The 20,690-nt window shown below is 44.2% G+C and overlaps 1 protein-coding gene across 1 annotated transcript in view; it reads left to right on the top strand.

Annotated features, from left to right (window-relative positions):
• The window catches only part of LOC309629542 (collagen alpha-4(VI) chain-like), a 72,527-nt gene extending 52,207 nt beyond the window's left edge, over window positions 1–20,320 (top strand). Inside the window, 6 exon segments of the mRNA XM_082393621.1 lie at window positions 2,110–2,162; window positions 3,974–4,064; window positions 5,402–6,085; window positions 7,859–7,955; window positions 8,413–8,698; window positions 14,689–20,320. Of these exon segments, the coding sequence (XP_082249747.1) occupies window positions 2,110–2,162; window positions 3,974–4,064; window positions 5,402–6,085; window positions 7,859–7,955; window positions 8,413–8,698; window positions 14,689–14,958 (1,481 nt within the window). The 3' untranslated portion in view covers window positions 14,959–20,320.
• The last annotated feature ends 370 nt before the right edge of the window (window positions 20,321–20,690 follow it).

Raw genomic sequence — 20,690 nt, 5'->3', positions numbered from 1 at the left:
AAAAACAAAAATAAACAAATGAGACCTAATGCAACTTAAAAGCTTTTGCACAGTAAAGGAAACCATAAACAAGACAAAAAAGACAACCCTCAGAATGGGAGAAAATATTTGCAAATGAAGCAACTGACAACGGATTAATCTCCAATATATACATGCAGCTCATGCAGCTCAATATCAAATAAACAAACAACCCAATCCAAAAATGGGCAGAAGACCTAAATTGACATTTCTCCAAAGAAGATATACAGATTGTCAACAAACATATGAAAGGATGCTCAACATGACTAATTATTAGAGAAATGCAAATCAAAACTACAATGAGGTATCACCTCACACCAGTCAGAATAGCCATCATCAAAACATCTACAAACAGTAAATGCTGGAGAGGGTGAGGAGAAAAAGGAACCCTCTTGCACTGTTGGTCGGAATGTAAATTGATACAGCCACTATGGAGAACAGTATGGAGGTTCCTTAAAAAACTAAAAATGGAACTACCATATGACCCAACAATCCCAATACTGGGCATATACCCTGAGAAAACCATAATTCAAAAAGAGTCATGTACCACAATGTTCATTGCAGCTCTATTTACAATAGCCAGGACATGGAAGCAACCTAAGTGTCCATCATCGGATGAATGGATAAAGAAGATGTGGCACATATATACAATGGAATATTACTCAGCCATAAAAAGAAACGAAATTGAGTTATTTGTAGTGAGGTGGATGGACCTAGAGACTGTCATACAGAGTGAAGTAAGTCAGAAAGAGAAAAACAAATACTGTGTACTAACACATATATATGGAATCTAAAAAAAAATAAATGTTCTGATGAACCTAGGGGCAGGACAGGAATAAAGACACAGACGTAGAGAATGGACTTGAGAACACGGGGAGGGGGAAGGTTAAGCTGGGACAAAGTGAGAGAGTGGCATGGACATATATACACTACCAAATGTAAAATAGATAGCTAGTGGGAAGTAGTCACATAGCACAGGGAGATCAGCTAGGTGCTCTGTGACCATGTAGAGGGGTGGGATAGGGAGGGTGGAGGGAGATGCAAGAGGGAGGAGATATGGGGATATATGTATCCGTATAGCTGATTCACTTTGTTATACAGCAGAAACTAACACAATAATGTAAAGCAATTATACTCCAATAAAGATGTTAAAAAAAAGTTGCAAGTTTTGTAGCTATTCCAATTCAGTTGAATTAGGTTGTTTTCCAACCAGCAGAATAGCAGATGGAAGAGCTGAACTGAGTAGAAAAGTCAACATAGTGTCCTGAACACGAGGCAAATACAGAGGGCAGTAACGGGGGACCAGGCCGTGTTGAAATAGGAAGAAAGCTCAGCAGCATTGACTCCTACCCTAAACTCTGTTGTTGAGGAAATAGGCCAGAGGCTTGTCCAAGGCCACACAGCCAATTCTGGCAGACCAAGGACTAGGACCCGAGTTCCCGACACCTAGTCTGTTAGTACTGCGTAGAACTTTTCCTGTGAACCAATCCTTTGTAGAAACTTGAGGGTATGTTTGAATTTATTTGAAGTCTTTCATACTACCTTTAAAATTCTCATCAATTCTTCATTAGATAACACACTTCAGCCATGCTTCCTGTGGTTTAAAAATAATGTACACCAACTTAGCCTCTCCCCACAACTCTTGGAGTAAAGTCGATGTTCCTGTGTTACTCCAGTCTTCTCCCATCTCCTGGAGCACTGCTGTGGATCCTGGTTTCAGAAGCCTTCCAAATTGCCTCATGTGATTTCCAGTAAAGCTCTTAATGTGTCATATCCATGCTGACATTGTTCTCTCTAATCCTCGGTGATTTATTAGGTCCATTTTGTTTAGTTGATACTCAGATCTGATGACCGTGTGGAGTGGATCTGAATGTTGGATGTTGGCAACTCTCCACTCACTGTTCTTGTCAGCCTCCTCCATCTGTCAGGGAGTTCCAGGGTTTCAGATATGCTGCCCACTGGAATGTGTTTTCTCAAGTGTCTGGGGGGGTAGGGGCATTGAGAAGAATTCATAAATAACCACTGCCTACCTCTGGGCATTTATCTTGCTGTTCCTCCACACCGTAACGCTTTTCCCTGCTTCTTTGCCAGGTAAGGATCCTACTCATTCTCTCAAAAGTGCCAGATGCCATTATCTTCATCAGGTTCCTTTTATTCATTCCTTTTGAAATGAATCTCCTCTTCCTGTGTTCCCAAAATATGTTACTGGTCTCTTTCTTTCTTGAACATTATTTGTCTATCCTTCCACTTAGGTTTTTAAGCTCTTTGAAGGTGTGGCTGTGTCATTTTTGCGTCTCCAAATGGCTTAAGACTTTTACCTAGTAGCCATTTCATCGGTCTTTGTTGATTTGAATTTCTAAGTCAGAAAAAAGCCTAAATTTAGCTGGCTTTTGGCATGGAAGACTTAGGAATGTTCCCATGTTTGTTTCGTGTTACATTAGCATAAATGAAAGTTCCACTCTTTATATTTCTTTCCCCACAAGGATTTTTCCATCAAGGAGGCTCAGGTGAGGGACCATGTTTGGGATGCGCTGCAATCCTAAACAGGAAGAGTGAATGATCTGTAAGGAGTGTATGTTACAGAATGTTCTTTTCCAGAGTAGACCCTGCCCGTTCTCTGTCCCCAAGGGTGGGCACGACATCTTCGTATCCTGAGCACCTTGCTACCAGAGGAGGGTCCAGGTCGGCTTGGCCCTGGCCACAGCAATGCAGGAGGTGGGGCTGACCCTCAGGGAGGTGATGTCCTACATGCTTTGACAGAGTGGACAACGAGATGGCCATGACTAAGCTTAGATATCCAGCTCTTTGCAAACCACACCTCAACTCCTGAGAGAAATCATCTGAAAGCTTTCCTAATCTCATTATGAGGTGGAAACCTTGAAAATAGTCTGTGTTAGCCAGGGCAGGTTGACTGTGAAACCATTCATGCCCAAGTCTCAGGGGCTCAACACCAGGAAGTGTTATTTCTGCATCTGTCACCAGCGATGTGGGTCCTTGGGTGTGTGGGTGAAGGAAAGGGGTGCTTTGTTGCATTCAGGACCTGAGCTCCTTCTGTCAGTGGCCCCAACATGGTCGAGGGCCTCAAGACCTTTTCTGGATCCTCTACATCTGGCTGGCAGAGGAGGCAGTGGAGCTTAGTGCATGCCCTGGAAATGGCATTCATCACTTCCACCTACACATTGTTGGCTAGATCCCGGTCATATGGTCCAACTAACTGCAAGGGAGGGTGGGAAATGTAGTCTAGTCATGACCCTCAGAAGAAGAGAGAATGGGTTTGTTGATTATCTAGCCAGTTATCACATGGATCTTGTTGGATTTATTACTGTTAATATTATTTGTCTTTTAAACCTGATATCAGTTATTAAATTAATCATAATTGGAAAGGTTTGGTGAAGGAGATAAACAGATTTGCCATCCCTACAAAGCCTTCCCTGATTCCCCCTCACTCTTCCCAGCTCTGAACACCAGGAATACTCTAGAGAGGCCTCCCTGGCGGTCTCTGCCTCTCTCTATCATCATGGTTTAGGGCCTAGATCTATGACCGCATCCTTGAAGGGTCTGCATGTTCATGGTTAATAATGCCCATCACATGGCATCACATACCATGGACAGTCACTAAACATTTACAGAATTTATAAATGACTGAAGACTCAACTCCCTTACCCTCATTCCAACATAACCTGATGTTTGCTGAGTTTTACACACATTGGGAGTCTGAAGACCCACAGCTCCTGTGCCCACAGCAATGGTAGTCCAGCCACCAGGTTAGGACTAGAGAACTAAGTGACTATAATAACTGGAATAGAAGTCCCAAATTATTTAGACATAGAGAATTATATGTATTCTTTAAAAATAGCATATTAATATTTTTCTCATCTGAATTGGGAGATGCATGAAAAACATGGCCTGAGATTTAGTTCAGCTAACAATAACCTTGTGTATGTGTTGGCACTAGATGGATGGAACCAACAATTTTCATCTGTATGTCTGGGACACAGAGAACCAGCAGGACGTGGAGCACATGGCCCACTGCACTCTCTGCTATGGTAAGCCTGGATGGCATTGCTGATCAGACTGATGTCTTCAGAACAGGATGAATTAACTGGTGACCACAGGCTATTTCTGCTGCTCAGATGTGTATTTGTTTGGTATGTGAAGAACTTTAGAATTTGGGAATTTCCTATTAAGTCTGGATTTCTAGTTTTTCTTAGGAAGTCAGAATAATCTGAGGAATCCCAGACACTGCATTCCCTTGTGGCCACAGTCAGCCAGAGATGAGTGGTGCCAGCCACCTTTGGAGGGGCGGGTGTCTGCTAGTGCCCCGCCCTCCCCTCCCCACCCCTTCCCTATCTTCTCAGCTCTGGCCTGCTCTGCTTACTTATCTGTACTGCCAGGCTCCTGTGGATGGCTGGGCTTGTGTTCCTTCCTCAGTGGCACCTTAGTGTAAAGGGAAGACCACTGAGCTAAGATCAAGAGTCCTGGTTTCTTGGCCTAGAACTTCCTTTGGCCATCATCGGGGTATTGGCAAGTTGTTCCCTGTCTCAGAGTCCCTGCTTCCATCACTGTATCCCACACTGGCCTGGGCCAGAAAGAACATGATGCTGAAACCCACACATGCCCATGTGTGAAGAGCTCTCATCCACACCCACATCACCGGGGGCCAGAGTGAGTCCTGTAGGCGAAAGCAAAAGGGGACTTAATCGTTCCCTTTACTGGATCCACACTAAGTCCTAACACTGCCATGAGAGATTTGGCTCTGAAAACTTGGTTGGGTCAAATATGGGAACTGCCATTTGTAGAGTATATTACAGCCAATGAACTGCTTTCCCGTCCATCGTCTTGTTTGACATGTGGTTTCTCTGGGCCTCCATCCCCCTCCTGCGGAAGCAAAAATCTAGCTGGGGTTTTTTGAGCCTGAGCTTTTACTACACACCAGGAGCTGTTCTGAGCCCTTACATATACTAACTCATTTTAAAGTTACACTTCACAAACAACCTCATAAGGGAGGTACTATTATTATTATTATCATTATCGCCATCTGACATGAGGAAACTGAGGCTGTGGGAAAGCTGAGTAATCTGCCCCAGGTCACACACTCCCATAAGAGGTCGGGCCTGATTGAACCAGGCAGGGGTCTGTGAACCTAGTGATTAGGAAGCCATATGGCCTAGTGGTTAGAAACATTTACCAAGGAATCAGATACTCTCAACTTTTCCTCCTGGGAAACAGGCACATTTATTTACAGTGCCCGTCTACTGGCAGAGTCAACCCCATGCAGGCAGCCCTCAGCAGTGGCTTTCCCTACTGAGCGCCTGGAATTGTGTGTCCATGGGAAGGGAAGGGACGCGTGGTAACCCTGCCTCTCCCCGCCTCTCCTCTGCAGATCAGTGCAGCCCGGCCCCAGAGTGCGGGCTGGGCGTGCCCAGGCTGCTGGCGGTGGACACGGACGTGGCCTTCGTGGTGGACATCTCCGTCGGCGTGGGCACTGACCTCTACCGCACAGCCTTGACTCTGGTGGACGCTGCGCTTGACGACCTGGAGGTGGCTGCACAGCCGAGCGCGTCCCCCCGCGGGGCCCACACGGCCCTGGTGACACACACGACCCCCCGCTTCTGGCCGGGTGTGGGTCGGCCACCTGTGCGCGAGGGCTTCCACCTGACCTCGTACGGCCGCCGGACGCAGATGCAGAGGCACGTCCGCGAGGCCGTGGACCATCCCCTTTGGGGAACGCCGGCCCTGGGCCACGCCCTGGAGTGGACGCTGGAGAAGGTGCTCCTGGCGGCCTCACTGTGCAGGAAAGCGCACATCCTCTTTACCATCGTGGCCAGCGAGACCAGCAGCTGGGACCGGGAGAAGCTAAGGACTCTGTCCCTGGAGGCCAAGTGCAAGGGCATCACTCTGTTTGTGCTGGCCTTGGGCCTGGGCGTGGGGACCCGCGAGCTGGAGGAGCTGGCCCGCGTGGCCAGCGCCCCCTCCAAACAGCACCTGCGGCACCTTGAGGGGATCTTGGACGCAGAGGCGGCCTATGCCTGGGGCTTCACGCGGGCCTTCCTGAACCTTCTAAAAAGTGAGCAGTCGGGGAGCCCTGAGGATGCCGGGTGGGGAGAGGAACGTACAGAGCCTGGCATATGGGTGAATGGGTGCCCATTGCACCTTCAATCTTGCTGAGGTGTAGGCAGCCCCGAATTCTCTGGGGGAATCACCCAGGAAGCACACCACTTCCTGAAAACCCTGAGCTATGTTGTCCTGACACTGCCAAGCCTAGCGTTGGTTTCTTGTCTGGTGGCTGGGAGGCCTCAGGTTTGCACTGAACCTTTTGATTTTCTCATTTACCAGAATGAGGATTACAGTCTCTTCTCTATTTGTGAAGCCTACGTTCAAATACCTGCATGAAAGCACCACTGCTGTACACACATAAGAAATTGTTACTGTTACTGCTGTATCCAGTGATTCAGAATCCAGTGCTATAGAACAGTGCTTCTCAGATTTTAACATGCACATGCATTTCCTGGGGATCTAGTTAAAATTTGTATTCTGACTCAGTGGGTCTGAGCTAGGGCCTGAGAGTCTGCATTTTAAAAAAATTTTATTGAAGTGCAGTTGATTTACAAAGTTGTGTTTAATTTCTGTTGCAGGAAAGTGGAGAGTCTGCATTTTTAACAGGCTCCTGGTTGATGCTGATTACCACACCTTGAGTAGCAAGAGTCTTCAGGGACTTGCCAGGAAGTGAGGGAGACAGAACAGAAGTCCGGGGTCTCCCACTTCAGGTTGTCTAGATGAAGCCACCAGTGAAGGACACTGTGACAGTGCATCTTGGCCAAAATTCTTCCCTGCATCCTGTTCTAGTAGCCTCACTTCCAGTTGAACCAAGTTCATGGGCAACTGGTACCAAATCTGTATCCCTAGCATGATGATGGAGATGGTTAGGATTGGGGGTGTGTATTATCCTGGTCACATTTGCAGGAGTTTGTCTTGGGCTTTGTCCAGCTGTGCATAGTCCACAACAACTCATGTGCGGGGTGCCTCCTTGTGACATGGGAGGCCTTCTTGCCCTCCTTGCTGGGAGACATTAGTTTCTCAGTTTCTCAGTTTATAAGCGGATGTGACAACCCTGTTGGGATCCTTGAGGAACATCTGTCCGTTTGTCACTGAAGGAATAAAGGGAGTCTGATGGACATCTTAGAAGTAGAGACATAGCATTTGTGCTTCTGTAATTTGAGAGGTATGGACGTTAATGAATTGGTTCTAGTGCAAGCTTTGCCACTAATGAGCTGTGTGATTCTAGAAAGGTCAGTGGACCACTCTGAACTTTAGATTCCTTACCTTTGCAAAAGATGGAGGGGAGAATTGTAATAGATGGCTGATGGCCTAGTGATTCCTTGAGGGAGATGGAGGCTAAAGGATTAGTTTTTTAGTCTGTTTTAATTTCACTTTATATTTTATGTTTTATTACATTAGGTTGTATTTCATATTGTTCTATTCTTTTATGTTATTTTATATTATATTGCTTATACAATAGGATGCATTTTATTCTGTTATTTTGCTTGTATTTTATTTGCTTTTATTTTTGTATTTATTTTATGCTTTGTTTGAATTTACATATTTTTGATTTTATGTCAATGGATTTTTTTTTGTTTTTGTATTTTATTTTGTTACTCTTTATTTTGTTTTACTGTATATTTTATTTTATGCTTTACTTGATTTTATTTTGTGTCTTAAGTTTTATGTCTTAATGGTCTTTATGCTTTATTTTGCTTCATTTTTCACTTCATTTTCTTGTTGAGTTTCGTATTATTTTATGCTTTATTTGATTTGATTTGATATTTTATTTTATTTTTAGGTAGAACAAACCAGTACCCACACCCAGAGCTCATTGAAGAATGTGGAGGCCTGAGCCGAGGGGACACCTTGCTGCAACCCATCCTGTCTGTCAAGAGGTAGGCTGAGGGCAGGGCTGGGCTCTGTTCCCTGTGGGGAACTGTCTCCCTCAGGTCACAGGCAAGCCAATCCTTGACTTGACTCCAACCATTGGGACCCAGATGCTCCTGTGTTTGACAACTCTGATATGGCTTGGTTTTTCTTTTCTTATTTTTCAATATTAAGAGTAATACAGGACCAATAAAAAAATTCAAAGAGCACGTAGGTGTATAAGAGCAAACAATAACGATTTTCCATTCCACTGCATTCCCTATCCTCTAAACCCATATCCCAGCAGTAAAATTGATAATGCTAAACATATTATTCTGATACCTGTCCCAACACCTCTGCAAACCTAGGACAACAGCTGATGTGGTAACGAAGTCATCAGGAAATACCCAAGCCTGAAGCTCCCGTGCCCAGTGGCACCAGGTGGGACTCGCCCCCTCGTTCTCATGGTTTTTTGTTTCCATGCAGGTTGCCCAAGCGCCAGTTTGGCAAATCTGGCCTTGCTGATGATTTGGAAGCACTCGAAGCAACAGGCTCTTTTCTAGAGGAGAATAGAAAAGCCACGATGACATCTTTCACTCAGCAAGAAGCACTCGAAAACTATGAAAAGAGTGGCTACGATGCTGAAGAAAATGAACAAGAAAAGCCCACAAAACCAAAAGAAACAGGAAAAGAAAGAAATTTGGGCACTGCCTTTGGTAAAAACCCAACTACTCCTTGCTTCTTGGGTTGTATTTACTTTTTAAAATCTTTAGCATAAAAAAAAATTCCTGTGCACTGTGTTAGCCTGCAGACTTTGGCTTTCTACAAGCTTTCCTTGCAAATGCACAGATTCATGTATGCAGCTAAAGAAACTAGTTTAAGGAAACATATGAAGACTGACTTTTATCTGAGTGTAAAACTGGAGCTAATGGAAGCTGTCTCAGGGAGTGTTACAGAGTCTCACCCCATGCAGTGTCTGTACTTCCTTGTGGAGAAGCAATGACCTATTGTGGAAGTGGTGAATGTACTTCTGACCCTGAGGGAAAATGCTCTAGCTTGTAGAAGGCTCCTTCATCTGTGAATGGCCACGTGTGTCCTGACCAAGTTTAAGAAACATTTTGGATCCATCTAAAACAACTGTAACATCGATTTTGGATTACAGCCAATGCCATTGCCACCTCTTATGTGTGATCAACAAATTAAGCCAAACAGTAAACACATTAGAAAGAGATATGGCGGGATTTGATGCTGAAGTTTCTAAAAGGCAGGGAAAAGATAGCTGAGAGACTTTCTAGTGAGTGGCGTGGTCAGTCCTGCTTAGATTAAATGGGAGGTCACCGCCCAGAGGTTTTGAATGTGCCTATATGGTTCTCTCTCTCGTGCTCTATCTAGGTGTCTATGGAACAGTTATTTTAATCTCTCTGTGGCTCAGTTTTCTGATCTGTAAAGTGGGGATTATGTGACTGCCTACCTCATGGGGTTGTTTTGAGAATAAAACTTGATAATTCTTATGTTTGCCACACAGTAAACATACAAGTTAGCTGTTAAGATGCTGATATGTCCTATCTCTTAGATTCCAAAGCAAACACATATCCAAAGGAAAGAAGAAAACCAGACAGACACAGGAATAGGCACTCCCAGCAGGGACAGTAACATTTCACTTTCTTAGGCTAAACAGTAAACACAGAAAATCTTGTCTTGTTGACTGTTATGTTTCTGGTATATAATGTATGCCAAGTATACTAAGGATTACTTTGGCTATAAATTAGAACCATCTGGGAATCTTTAAACATTCTCAATGCCCAGACCTCATCCCAGACCAATTCAATCAGAATCTCCGAGTGTGGGACTGACCCAGTGATTCCACTGAGCAACTGAGAGTGAGAAGCACGGCCTGAAGGAATCTTTTCCCTCAAAATCAAGGCCAGTGGGATGAAAGAGAACTTCCTGGTGGTCGAATCCAATCATACTCAAGGGGGCTTGAAGGTTTCCAGCATTTCCCATGTGCTCTGCTCCTCGGCTCTGGCTGGGTCCCTCTCCAGTCACATCCCAAAGCCGTCCTCAGCCTTCACTACCTCCTCACCCTCCTTCCCTCACGTCTCCTCCTCTAGCACTTTTTTTTTTCAGAAATAAAGGTAGCCAAGTGCAAGCTCCTGCAACTCCCTGTGTTGCCCACAGCCTTCCTCCCTGCCCTCCAGTCAGAGGAAGGAGCTGTCTCTTGTCTTCAAGGGTGTACTGAATGCCAAGAAGGACCACAGAGCTCTGTCAGACCTCGCTGACTGGAGTGCCTCGGGCCTGGACCACTGTTGCCCACTGCCTTCCTCTTCAAGCTCTCTTCTGTCTTGGCTTCAGAGACAACATTCTTTTTAAAATTTATTTTTTATTTATTTTATTGAAGTATAGTTGATTTACAATGTTCTGTTAATTTCTGCTGTACAGCAGTGTGACTCAGTTATATGTATATATATAGGGTTGGCTAAAAAGTTCATTCGGGTTTTCCAAAACAGCTTATGGAAAACCTGAACGAACTTTCTGGCCAACCCAATACACACACACACACACACACACACACACACACACACACACACACACACACACACATACATACACAAAGAATGTGTATATATACACACCATAATGGAAAAGAATATGAAAAACAATGTGTGTATATATATGTGTATATATATATATATAATGTGTATATAAATATATATATTCTGTTTCATATTCTTTTCCATTATGATTTATCACAGGATATTGAATATAGTTCCCTGTGCTATACAGTAGGACCTTGTTGTTTATTCATTCTATATATAATAGTTGGCATCTACTAACCCCAAACTCACAATCCATCCCTCCCCCACACCCCACCCCCAGCCTTGGCAACCACACATCTGTTCTCTACGTCTGTGAGTCTGTTTCTGTTTTGTAGATAAGTTCATTTGTGTCATATTTTAGATTCCACATATAAGTGATATCATGTGGTATTTGTCTTTGTCTGACTGACTTCACTTAGCATGATAATCTCTAGGTCCATCCATGTTGCTGCAAATGGCATTATTTCATTCTTTTTTTTGGCTGGGTAGCATTCCATTGTATATATGTACCACATCTTCTTTATCCATTCATCTGTTGATGGATATTTAGGTTACTTCCATGTCTTGGCTATTATAAATAGTGCTGCTATGAACATTGGGGTGCATGTATCTCTTTGAATTATATTTTTGCCCAGATATATGCCCAGGAGTGGGATTGCAGAATCAAATGGCAGCTCTATTTTTAGTTTTTTGAGGAACCTCCATACTGTTCTCCATAGTGGCTGCATCAATTTCCATTCCCATCAACAGTGTAGGAGGGTTCCCTTTTCTCCACACCCTCTCCAGCATTTGTTATTTGTAGACTTTTTAATGATGGCTATTCTGACCAGTGTGAGGTGGTGCCTCCCTGTAGTTTCGATTTGCATTTCAGAGACAACATCATTATCTTTTCTTCCACTTCTGACCAGCCCACCTTTGTGAGCTCCTCTCCCCAGGTCCATCCTCATAGGGGGATCCAGCTTTTATGAAGCCTGAAGTTTATACAACTTAGGGGGCCCTCTGTAAGCAAAATAATACAAAATCATTGAAATTAAGGATGAAAGTAAATATTTATTTAGAAGAGGTATATGCACATAAGGGGCCCTGAAGCTTAGGCTTCATTAATTTCATGGTAAATCTGCAATGCCTTCCCTAGGTCCTGTCTTCAGACCTCAAAGCCGTCTACACACACTACCAGGCAACTTTTCCTACTGTGACTTCAACTATCCCCTCTGTATAAACGACTCAAAATCCATGTCTTCCACCTTTAACTCTCTCCTGAGCTGCAGACCAGAATGTTCAACTATCCTCCAGACTACATCATTGGACATGCCCACAGTCATCTTAAACCCAGTTAAGCAGACTGGCCTTGACTTTCCCATGGAACCTTCTCTCCTTTTATTCCTTTACTGGAAGGAACTACACTGGCCCAGAAATGGAAAGCCAAGCCCACACATCACTAGTTGTTCTCTGCTCCCCACCTGCACCCCCAACTGGAAACCAGATCTTGGCGTGGCACCCTCCTCAGCATCCCTCAGACTCATCCCCTTCTCCACATCTTCCCTCTTCATACCCTGCCATCCACCTCAAATGTAATTGCAGTGCCTTCTAACTGGTCTTGTTTCTTCCAGTTTGTCCTTTTCCCAATTGCATTCTGAAGACCATATTGTTTTTTCTAAAATGCAGATCTGGCCATGTGATTTCTCTTCTTCTGTGGTTCCCCCATTGTCACGAGATCATGCTTGGGTGCTTGGGTAGAGCACGAGGGCTTCTGCGTGGTCCTGAGGGTCTCACTGACCTGCATACACTTTTCATGCTATTGCGGTAGCCTTTCTACCCTGGTATTTACCCCATGTCCCCATGCCATCGTTCCCCTCACCTGCCTGTCTCTGCATCCTCTCCGCAGCGTCCATCTGGACCACATCTGCTCATCTTTTACTGCTCAGGCCAGTGTTACCCGGACTTGGAGCCCTCTCTGGCCCCAAGTAGTGTTGAGCTCCCACAGCCTCCCCATGCCATTGCATCTCAGGCCGAGTTCTGCTGGAGCTCTGGCACATTTTGCTGCATCTATTTGTGGAGAATTAAATGAATGTCCTCTCTCTTCCCAGCAGCCAGGCTGATCTTGATATATTTTCAATTTCAGTGTATCTCCAGAGTGCACAGATCTATTTTGTGGTTTTCTCCTCCCAATAGGGCTATGTTATAAGACGTACATCAGGAGAGAGAACTGGCCTCGGCAAAACAGCAGTTTCCCTGTCACTGCTCTCCATACCTTTCCAGCTCTCTTCTCTCTCTCTCCCCTTTTCTTTCCTTCCTTCCTGGATTCCATGGACTTGTTTCAGTAAAACTGACCCTGCTGCAGCGTTCTTCCGAAAAGGCAAAAGTTAATATTCGTGGTAAAAATAACACCAAATGTAAAATTGGAGGCTATCAATAATTGTGTGGGTGAAATGGCCCCTGATACCATATCATACTGATAAAAAAATTAAGAGTCTGAGGCTTCCTGAGTGTTAGGTTACAAAGAACATCTTAGAGATAATTAGTTCAAAGCAGTAAGGATTTACTCACCCATAGCTGCACCACACTGGCTATTTCCATTTCAATTTCAATAATTTGAAATGGAATCAAATGAAAAATTTAGTTCCTTGGTTGCAGTAGCCACATTTCAAATGCCCAGCAGCCACATGGGCAGTGGCTACTGTATTGGACAGGGCAGATATAGAACATTTCCTTCATGGCAGCAAGTTCTACTGGACAGTGCTGCCCTAAGAAGTATAATCTAGAAGAAGCAAGCCCTGTTTGATTATCTCCCAGACTAAAGGCAATGGTGGGACTTCTAAAGACCAAAGCCATAAAGTGTCACTAGGAAAAGTGAGTGCTTTGTTTAAACTAGTCCTTGGCTTGTCCATTTGGAATCAGTTTATAATGGTAGAGGTTGGTGCCAGCTGATTGCTGAGCCCCAAATCCATTTGTTGAACATACAGAGTAGAGTCAAAAGGTCACCACTGGAGCATTTTTCTGTTGACAGTCCCCTACTCCTGCCACGTTTTTGGAGAAGCATTTGCTCTGGCTTCTTCTCCTGGGCCCTCACTACTTGCTGTCTTACACCCTCCATGGAGTCATGAAACAGGCCAGTTCTGATGTGCTTGTTCAAGGCAGAAGACAATTCCCATGAATGTATCTCATTCTCTGAGGTCCAGCACATCTGGTCAACCCTTCAAGAAAACTGGTCTGTGCTGATTATACTAATGGGAGATGGGTAGGCAACTTCCTGCGAATGGACCATGAATTGCTTTCTGAAGAAAATATCCTCTTTATTTGGGAGTGCTTAGAAGGCCCAGGGGAAACTATTTGGAAGATATCATCATTCTGTGCTGTAGGGCCGACCCAAGACAAGAATATTTTTCTCCGATATAGAGTGTGCCCAAGGAAATCTGTTCTCCATAGAAGGCAGAGGTTACAGACCTGGGTAAATTCATGTCTGATTTACAATTTAAAATAGGCATTCCAGATCTTGCTCTTGTTGTAACTTGTTGATTCTCAATGATATTTTCCAGGAACATCATGTTTTTCTTTTAATAGATAGCGTAACTTCTTGGGCTAGTGTCAGGGTACAGTGAATAATAAATTAGCTGGATTTGCTTAGACCATTAGAAGCCTGGAACATTTGGGGATTAGGCAAGGGATTGAGACAGTTTGAAAAAAAGAGGGAAATAAGCATAATAAGCAAGTGAGTAGTTCTCTTGAATTTTGTCAAATGCTTTTTCTTCATCTACTCAGATGATCATATGATTTTTGTCCTTCATTCTGTTAATGTGGTGATCATGTTTATTGATTTGTATATGTTGGACCATCCTTGTATCCCAGGGAGAAATCCTGCTTGATCATGGTATATGGTGATTTTAATGTGCTGTTGAATTTGGTTTGCTAGCATTTTATTGAGGAAAGCTTTATTGTTTCATTCATTCACTCATTACACATTGTCGGGTCTATGTGCCATATACTAGACACTGTGCAAAATAATATCTAACTGTATTGCCCCTTTCACATGTGTTTTGTGACACCTTACAACAAACTTGTGATGTAGCTTTTTTTTTTAATATTTTTTTTATGATGGAGGAAATTGAGGCTCAGAGAGGGTAAGTTACTTGCTGAAGGTCACAGAGCCAGTTTTTGGTGAGGTTAGGATTCATTTTTAGGTCTGGAATGCCAAACCATTACTTCTTTTCTGTCATGCTCATGCAGGAAACTCAGCTCTCTCTGTATTCATTTTCTTGCAGGTCCTTGTTCCCTGGATCCAGTGGTAGGTGAGTGCCAGGATTATGTCCTGAAATGGTCCTATAATGAAAAGGAACAGGCTTGCCGACAGTTCTGGTATGGCGGCTGCGGGGGCAATGCCAACCGGTTTGAGACCAAGGGAGAATGTGAGGCTCGGTGTGTTCCAACTCCCCTATAGAGGCAGGCAGAGCGTCAGTGCTGCTGCCTCTGTTTTAATAATTCATGAAATGGAGATAAACTTTCCTGAGACGGTGCCATTCAACTCATAAGCAATGAAGCCCATGCCACAACCTCAGAAGTAGGATTCCTCACCCTGTGAAGTTTTTCCTGCCGGCGAGAGCTTGGCCAGATGATTTGTAAAAGACTGCATTCTAGTAGTTTCAAAAAGGAACCAAAATGTTCCTGGAAGTTCTTTCAATGATTTAAAACTGAATGAAAAAGAAACTTGAACTTGACCTTACCTAAAAATTTTCTTGGCATTATAGCAAAAAGGAAATTTTCTTGACATTGTAAGTAAAACCTAATTTGGAAATGAGTTGAAACTTGATTTCCTTTTTTATCATTAAGAGAACATGGAAGCATTAGTAAAGTAGGGGTCTAGAAAAGGGGACATCTAATGTGAAGTTCATCCTTACAACCTAGCGTAAAAATAAAGGCATTCTAGATTAAATCACTTGGTGTGAGACCATGTATGATACAACTCACTGCGATCTGTGTTATACTTTGTGAAGTAGCAGTTGATGGAGAGGAAACAGCAGTGAGTTTGCTATGGGATGGATCCTTTGACATCAACTACAATGACTCTTATCCTCCAAAACTTGGTGATTCAACAATTCAGCCTGATCTTGTCAATACATATATAGAACTAAGGGTCTAGGTTTACCCTGGATAAAATATTTTGCGATATCGCATTGGCCAAAAAATTCTTTCCGGTTTTTCCATAACATCGTCTGGAAAAGCCTGAACGAACTTCTTGGCCAACCCAATAGATAGTGAGGATGATTGTAATTTTGCAAGAGCTTCTTCTGGCTCACAGCTCAGTTCTCCAGGCCTCTGAACTTGGGTTCAGCTTCAGGGCAGAACTGAACTACATTGAATTCTAGAGCTACCGGGTATTGAGGGTGCCTTGTGCGGGGCCTCTGGAGCATTCATGTATTAGCTCAGGTTGCCATGACAAAATACATAGACTGGGTGGCTTAAACGACAGAAATTTATTTCTCACAGTTCTGGAGACTGCAAGTTCTAGATCAAGCTGTTGGCCATTTGGTTCCTGGTGAGAGCTCTCTTCCTTGGGTGCAGACAACTGCCTTCTCACTATGTCCTCAAATAGCCTTTCCTGTGTGGAGAGAGAAACAGAGACACAGGTAGAGGTCATTGTCTGATGACTCTTATAAGGAGACTAATCCTATAGGATTAGGGCCCTACCATTATGGCCTCATTTAACCATAATTACCTCCTAAAGGCCATATCTCCAAGTACAAATACAGTCACATTGGAGGTTAGGGCTTCAACATACAAATTTGGGGGGGGACACAAACATCCGGTCCATGACAGATCACCAGCAGCTTGTGGTTGCCCCTAGGTACCCAGAGTGGAGCTTGCTTTCTGGCAAGTTCCTGGTTTAGTAATGAAAGCTGTGATTTCTAGAATCTCTTTGTTCCTCTTCTCAGCCCATTGACACTGCAAATGGAGTGGGAACAAGCTTGATCATAGAAACATGAGAATTTTAATCTATTGTTATGACAGTTATTTTATCTGATCACAAAAGGATAACTGTGTGTTTATGGTAATAAATTCATAAAACACAGAAATGTACATGGAAGAAATAACTATCACCTATCATCTTTTCTCCCAAAGGTAACCATTTTGGTATAACCCAGATTTTTTTTTTTTTAAAACAGATTGTTACTTTTTTTTTTTTTTTTTTTTGGCTGTGTTGTGGGTCTTCATTTCTGTGCGAGGGCTTTCTCCCGTTGCGGCGAGCGGGGGCCACTCTTCATCGCGGTGCGCGGGCCTCTCACTATCGCGGCCTCTCATTGCGGAGCACGGGCTCCAGACGCGCAGGCTCAGTAGTAGCTGTGGCACACGGGCTTAGTTGCTCCGCGGCATGTGGGATCTTCCCAGACCAGGGATCAAACCCGTGTTCCCTGCATCGGTAGGCAGACTCTCAACCACTGCGCCACCAGGGAAGCCCTAACCCAGGTTTTTTTCTAATGCCTAGGATACTGTTTTTTTTTTTTCTTCCTTAACGTACTACACGGTAACCAATTTTGGCTAAAACATCTATGTGATGGGAAAGAAACAGCAGGTGTTCCCTTTAGCCCAGCAGAGCTGTTCATCTGCTGGGGTGTGTATGCATTTCTGTTTTAGGCATGGCCTCAGCTGCCTGGGCATAAAGGGACCAAGTTTATCTATCCTGAGGATGGGATGTAACTTGAGCTGGGATCTATTTTCCACTTCTCACTTCTACCCTGCCCTTCCTATGTCCTGGGGTTGGGGATGCAAAGGCAAAACTTCAATAGTAAGAGGACACGTTCAAGGGTGTTGGTTGTTCCCATCCTTGGCGTGCTTACAGGGGCCACTGCAGTTCTCCCAACGTTGACAAGGCGGTGGTATACCCTTCCATGGAGCCCCTCTGACCCCTGCAGAAAGTTTACCTGAAAAACCCTGAGGCACAGACACAATCTGACCAAGGGACAGAAACAATTATCAGATGTTTTAGATAGTTTTCATTGAAATGATGAATATACAGTTTATGAAGCACTTTCCCATATTATCTCATGAATTTGCTCATTTCCACCACTAAATCTCAGATGTTTGTCTTATTCTTCCCAATTTTTCCTCTTGTTCTTTCCATTCTCAGAGGGGTGAAGTGGCTTGACCCAGACCTATAATAGAAACCGGTCTTGAACTCCTTTTGACCCCAACACTGGGGCTCCTTTTGCTTTACTCCATTCGTTCCCAAACATTAGCTTCCACCAGATAATCCTGAAGGTCAGAGCCACAGGGAAGGGGGGTGGGCTGAGACAGAAGGATGGAATTTCCTTCCTTGCCTCAGATGCTCCCCCACCCCCAACCCCTGGGGATTCTGGTCTGGCCCTAAGGCTGGGAGAGAAAGAGGGAATTTGGGCTGTGATGCAGGACAATCCTCATGACAGCCTGGCCAACTCCACAGAGAGCAGTTGCCCCAAGGTGGAATGGTTGGGCCTGTATCCCCTGCCCCCGTGGCCATTGGATGTGGGCTGCCCCAGGAAGGGCATGCTCCTGGGTGAGGCAGTTCTGCAGCTGTGGCAGACCCTGCAGGGGCCCAGCTGAAGGCTGTCTGCCAACAGCACTCCTAGTGTTGCAGGAAAGAGAGTGGGCACCAGAAGACAGTCATGTCTTGGGTCTCAGGTGAGTCCCTGGGACAGCTGTGAAGTGTGGGTTCTTGGCTTTGTGCAGGAAAGAATCCAAGAGTGAGCCATAGTAAAGTGAAAGAAGATTTATTCAGGGAGATACACAACCCACAGACAGAGTGTGGACCATCTCAGAAGGTGAGAGGCGCCAGGGTATGGGGTTTTCAGTTTTTAATAGAGGTGGATAATTTCATAGGCTAATGAGTGGGAGGAGTATTCCAGCTATTTTGGGGAAGGGGTGGGGATTTCCAGGAATTGGGCCACCACCCACTTTTTGACCTTTTATGGTCAGCCTTGAAACTGTCATGGTGCCTTTGGGTGTGTCATGTAGTGTGCTGATGTGTTACCATGAGCGTATACTGAGGCTCAAAGTCTAGCAGAAGTCACTCATCTGCCATCTTGGACCTAGTTGGTTCTAACCAGTTTATGTCATATCCTCAATGGCTATCATTCTTTTAAAGGTTGTGCCCTGCCCCCTTCCTCTGTCACCAGCAGCTGGTACAATGAGCCCTTCATTGAAGTGGGATCTGGGTGGTGCATCTCCATGCCCATCACAGTGCCTCCACCTGAAATGTCCTTTTGCATTCAGTTTCCAGATTTCCACAGCTGACCAAATCCAACAGGACACACTCAAAAACTTGAGTATGTCATGAAAGCCCTCAGAGATCTGGGCTTTGCATCCATCTCCAATCTCACCAATGACAGAAATTGTTCTTTCCCTCCAGATTTTCACTTGAGCAATAATACTAAATAAATCACTTGTAGTTTCCTGGAAATTCCATATTCCATCCATCCATGCTCTTGCCCTTGGTGGCACTCCTGTGGGTAATGGCTTTAATTCATTTATTTGAAAAATATTTAATAGGCATCTACTATGTACCAGGTCCATTATCTGTGTCAAAATCTAGCTCAGCACTCATTGCCTCTGTGAAAACTTCTCTGATTATCCCTCCAAGAAAGAATTAGTCATTGTATCCTATAGCCTTCCTGTACACACTTTTTGCCCCTTTCCCATCATTTTTATACTATCTGCCCATTCATCTCCTTAGACCGTAAGGCTTTTCACCCTGGAATTGCCTGCCATGTACAGAGCTGACACATTTCCTTTTGGTTTTTGTATGATCAGGCCACTCAAGATGGCTGTTCTCTTGCTCTCTGTACATCCCCTGCTCGACCAGTGCCTGCTTCACCTACACCTACTCACATGACTGACCTTCTTACATACTTACCCCTGCCCCAGCTAGTGGTGAATCTAATCTTTAGACCAGAACATCTCCACTATGATAGCTTATCAAAGAGGTGGTGAGAGACGTGCCCCTCTGCTAGTTTCCCTGGTAACTGATGAGCCAACCTGACGTCAACTCCCCCTATAACCGGCAACCTCCCCCTCCCCCAGGGAGTGAAGACTGCAGCCATGTCCTGCCCGCCTTCAGCGCACAAGGTGGGGATGTCGCTCCAGGACCTTGGAGCGTCAGACATGTAAGCTCCCCCATCCATGAAACCATTGATGTCTCTGTTATTGACTCTGGGCTCTTTCTTAGGTCTCGAGGCTGGGCAAGTACAGGGCTTGTAGGCCTGTGGGGTAGAGCCCAACAGTTCTGATTTTTTAACTCTCTGCCTGTCTTCAAAGTGTGTTAGAAATGCTCCCCCAACAATACTTGATATTTTCTTCCCTTCCGTATCTCTTGCTCTAGAAAAACTCTCTGCTTTTTAGATGTTTATTTCAGACACCAGGGCAACAGTACCTAATCAGCCAAGTGGAAGAAGTTTCACGTGTTTTAAATTTCTCACGTAGATCTGTCAGTTCATTAATTATCATCACGCATTGCTTCGGGTTTATTCATTTTTCTGATGAAGGTATTAAGACAGAAAGGTCAAGTGACATCAAATCTCATGCAATGAATCAGTTGGTGGCCTAAAACTAGAATTAAAATGTGTTTGGAAGTGATTTGGCATCTGCTTGGTTCACTCTGCTGTTTAAGGGTTTAATCATTGTGTGAATTGACTGCTTTGTACTTTTTTTTAAATTGGGGTGTAGTTGTTTTACAATGTTGTGTTAGTTTCTACTGTACAGTGAAGTGGAGTTCCCTGTGCTTTACAGCAGGTTCTTATTAGTTATCTGTTTTATACATATCAATCCCAACCTTCCAGTTCATCCCACCCCCCCACCCCCCATGCCCCGCTTTCCCACCTTGGTGTCCATACATTTGTTCTCTACATCTGTGTCTCTATTTCTGCCTTGAAAACTGGTTCATCCGTATCATTTTTCTAGATTCCACATACATACATTAATATATGATATTAGTTTTTCTCTTTCTGACTTACTTCACTCTGTATGAGAGTCTGTAGGTCCATCCACATCTCTACAAATGACCCAATTTCATTCCTTTATATGGCAGAGTAATATTCCATTGTACATATATACCACATCTTCTTTATCCATTCATCTGTTGATGGACATTTAGGTTGCTTCCATGTCCTGGCTATTGTAAATAGTGCTGCAATGAACATTGGG

This window comes from Balaenoptera borealis (genome assembly GCF_965194805.1).
Source record: "Balaenoptera borealis genome assembly, chromosome: 5".
NCBI classification, from domain to species: Eukaryota; Metazoa; Chordata; class Mammalia; order Artiodactyla; family Balaenopteridae; genus Balaenoptera; species Balaenoptera borealis.
This window is presented reverse-complemented; position numbering and strand designations above follow the sequence as displayed.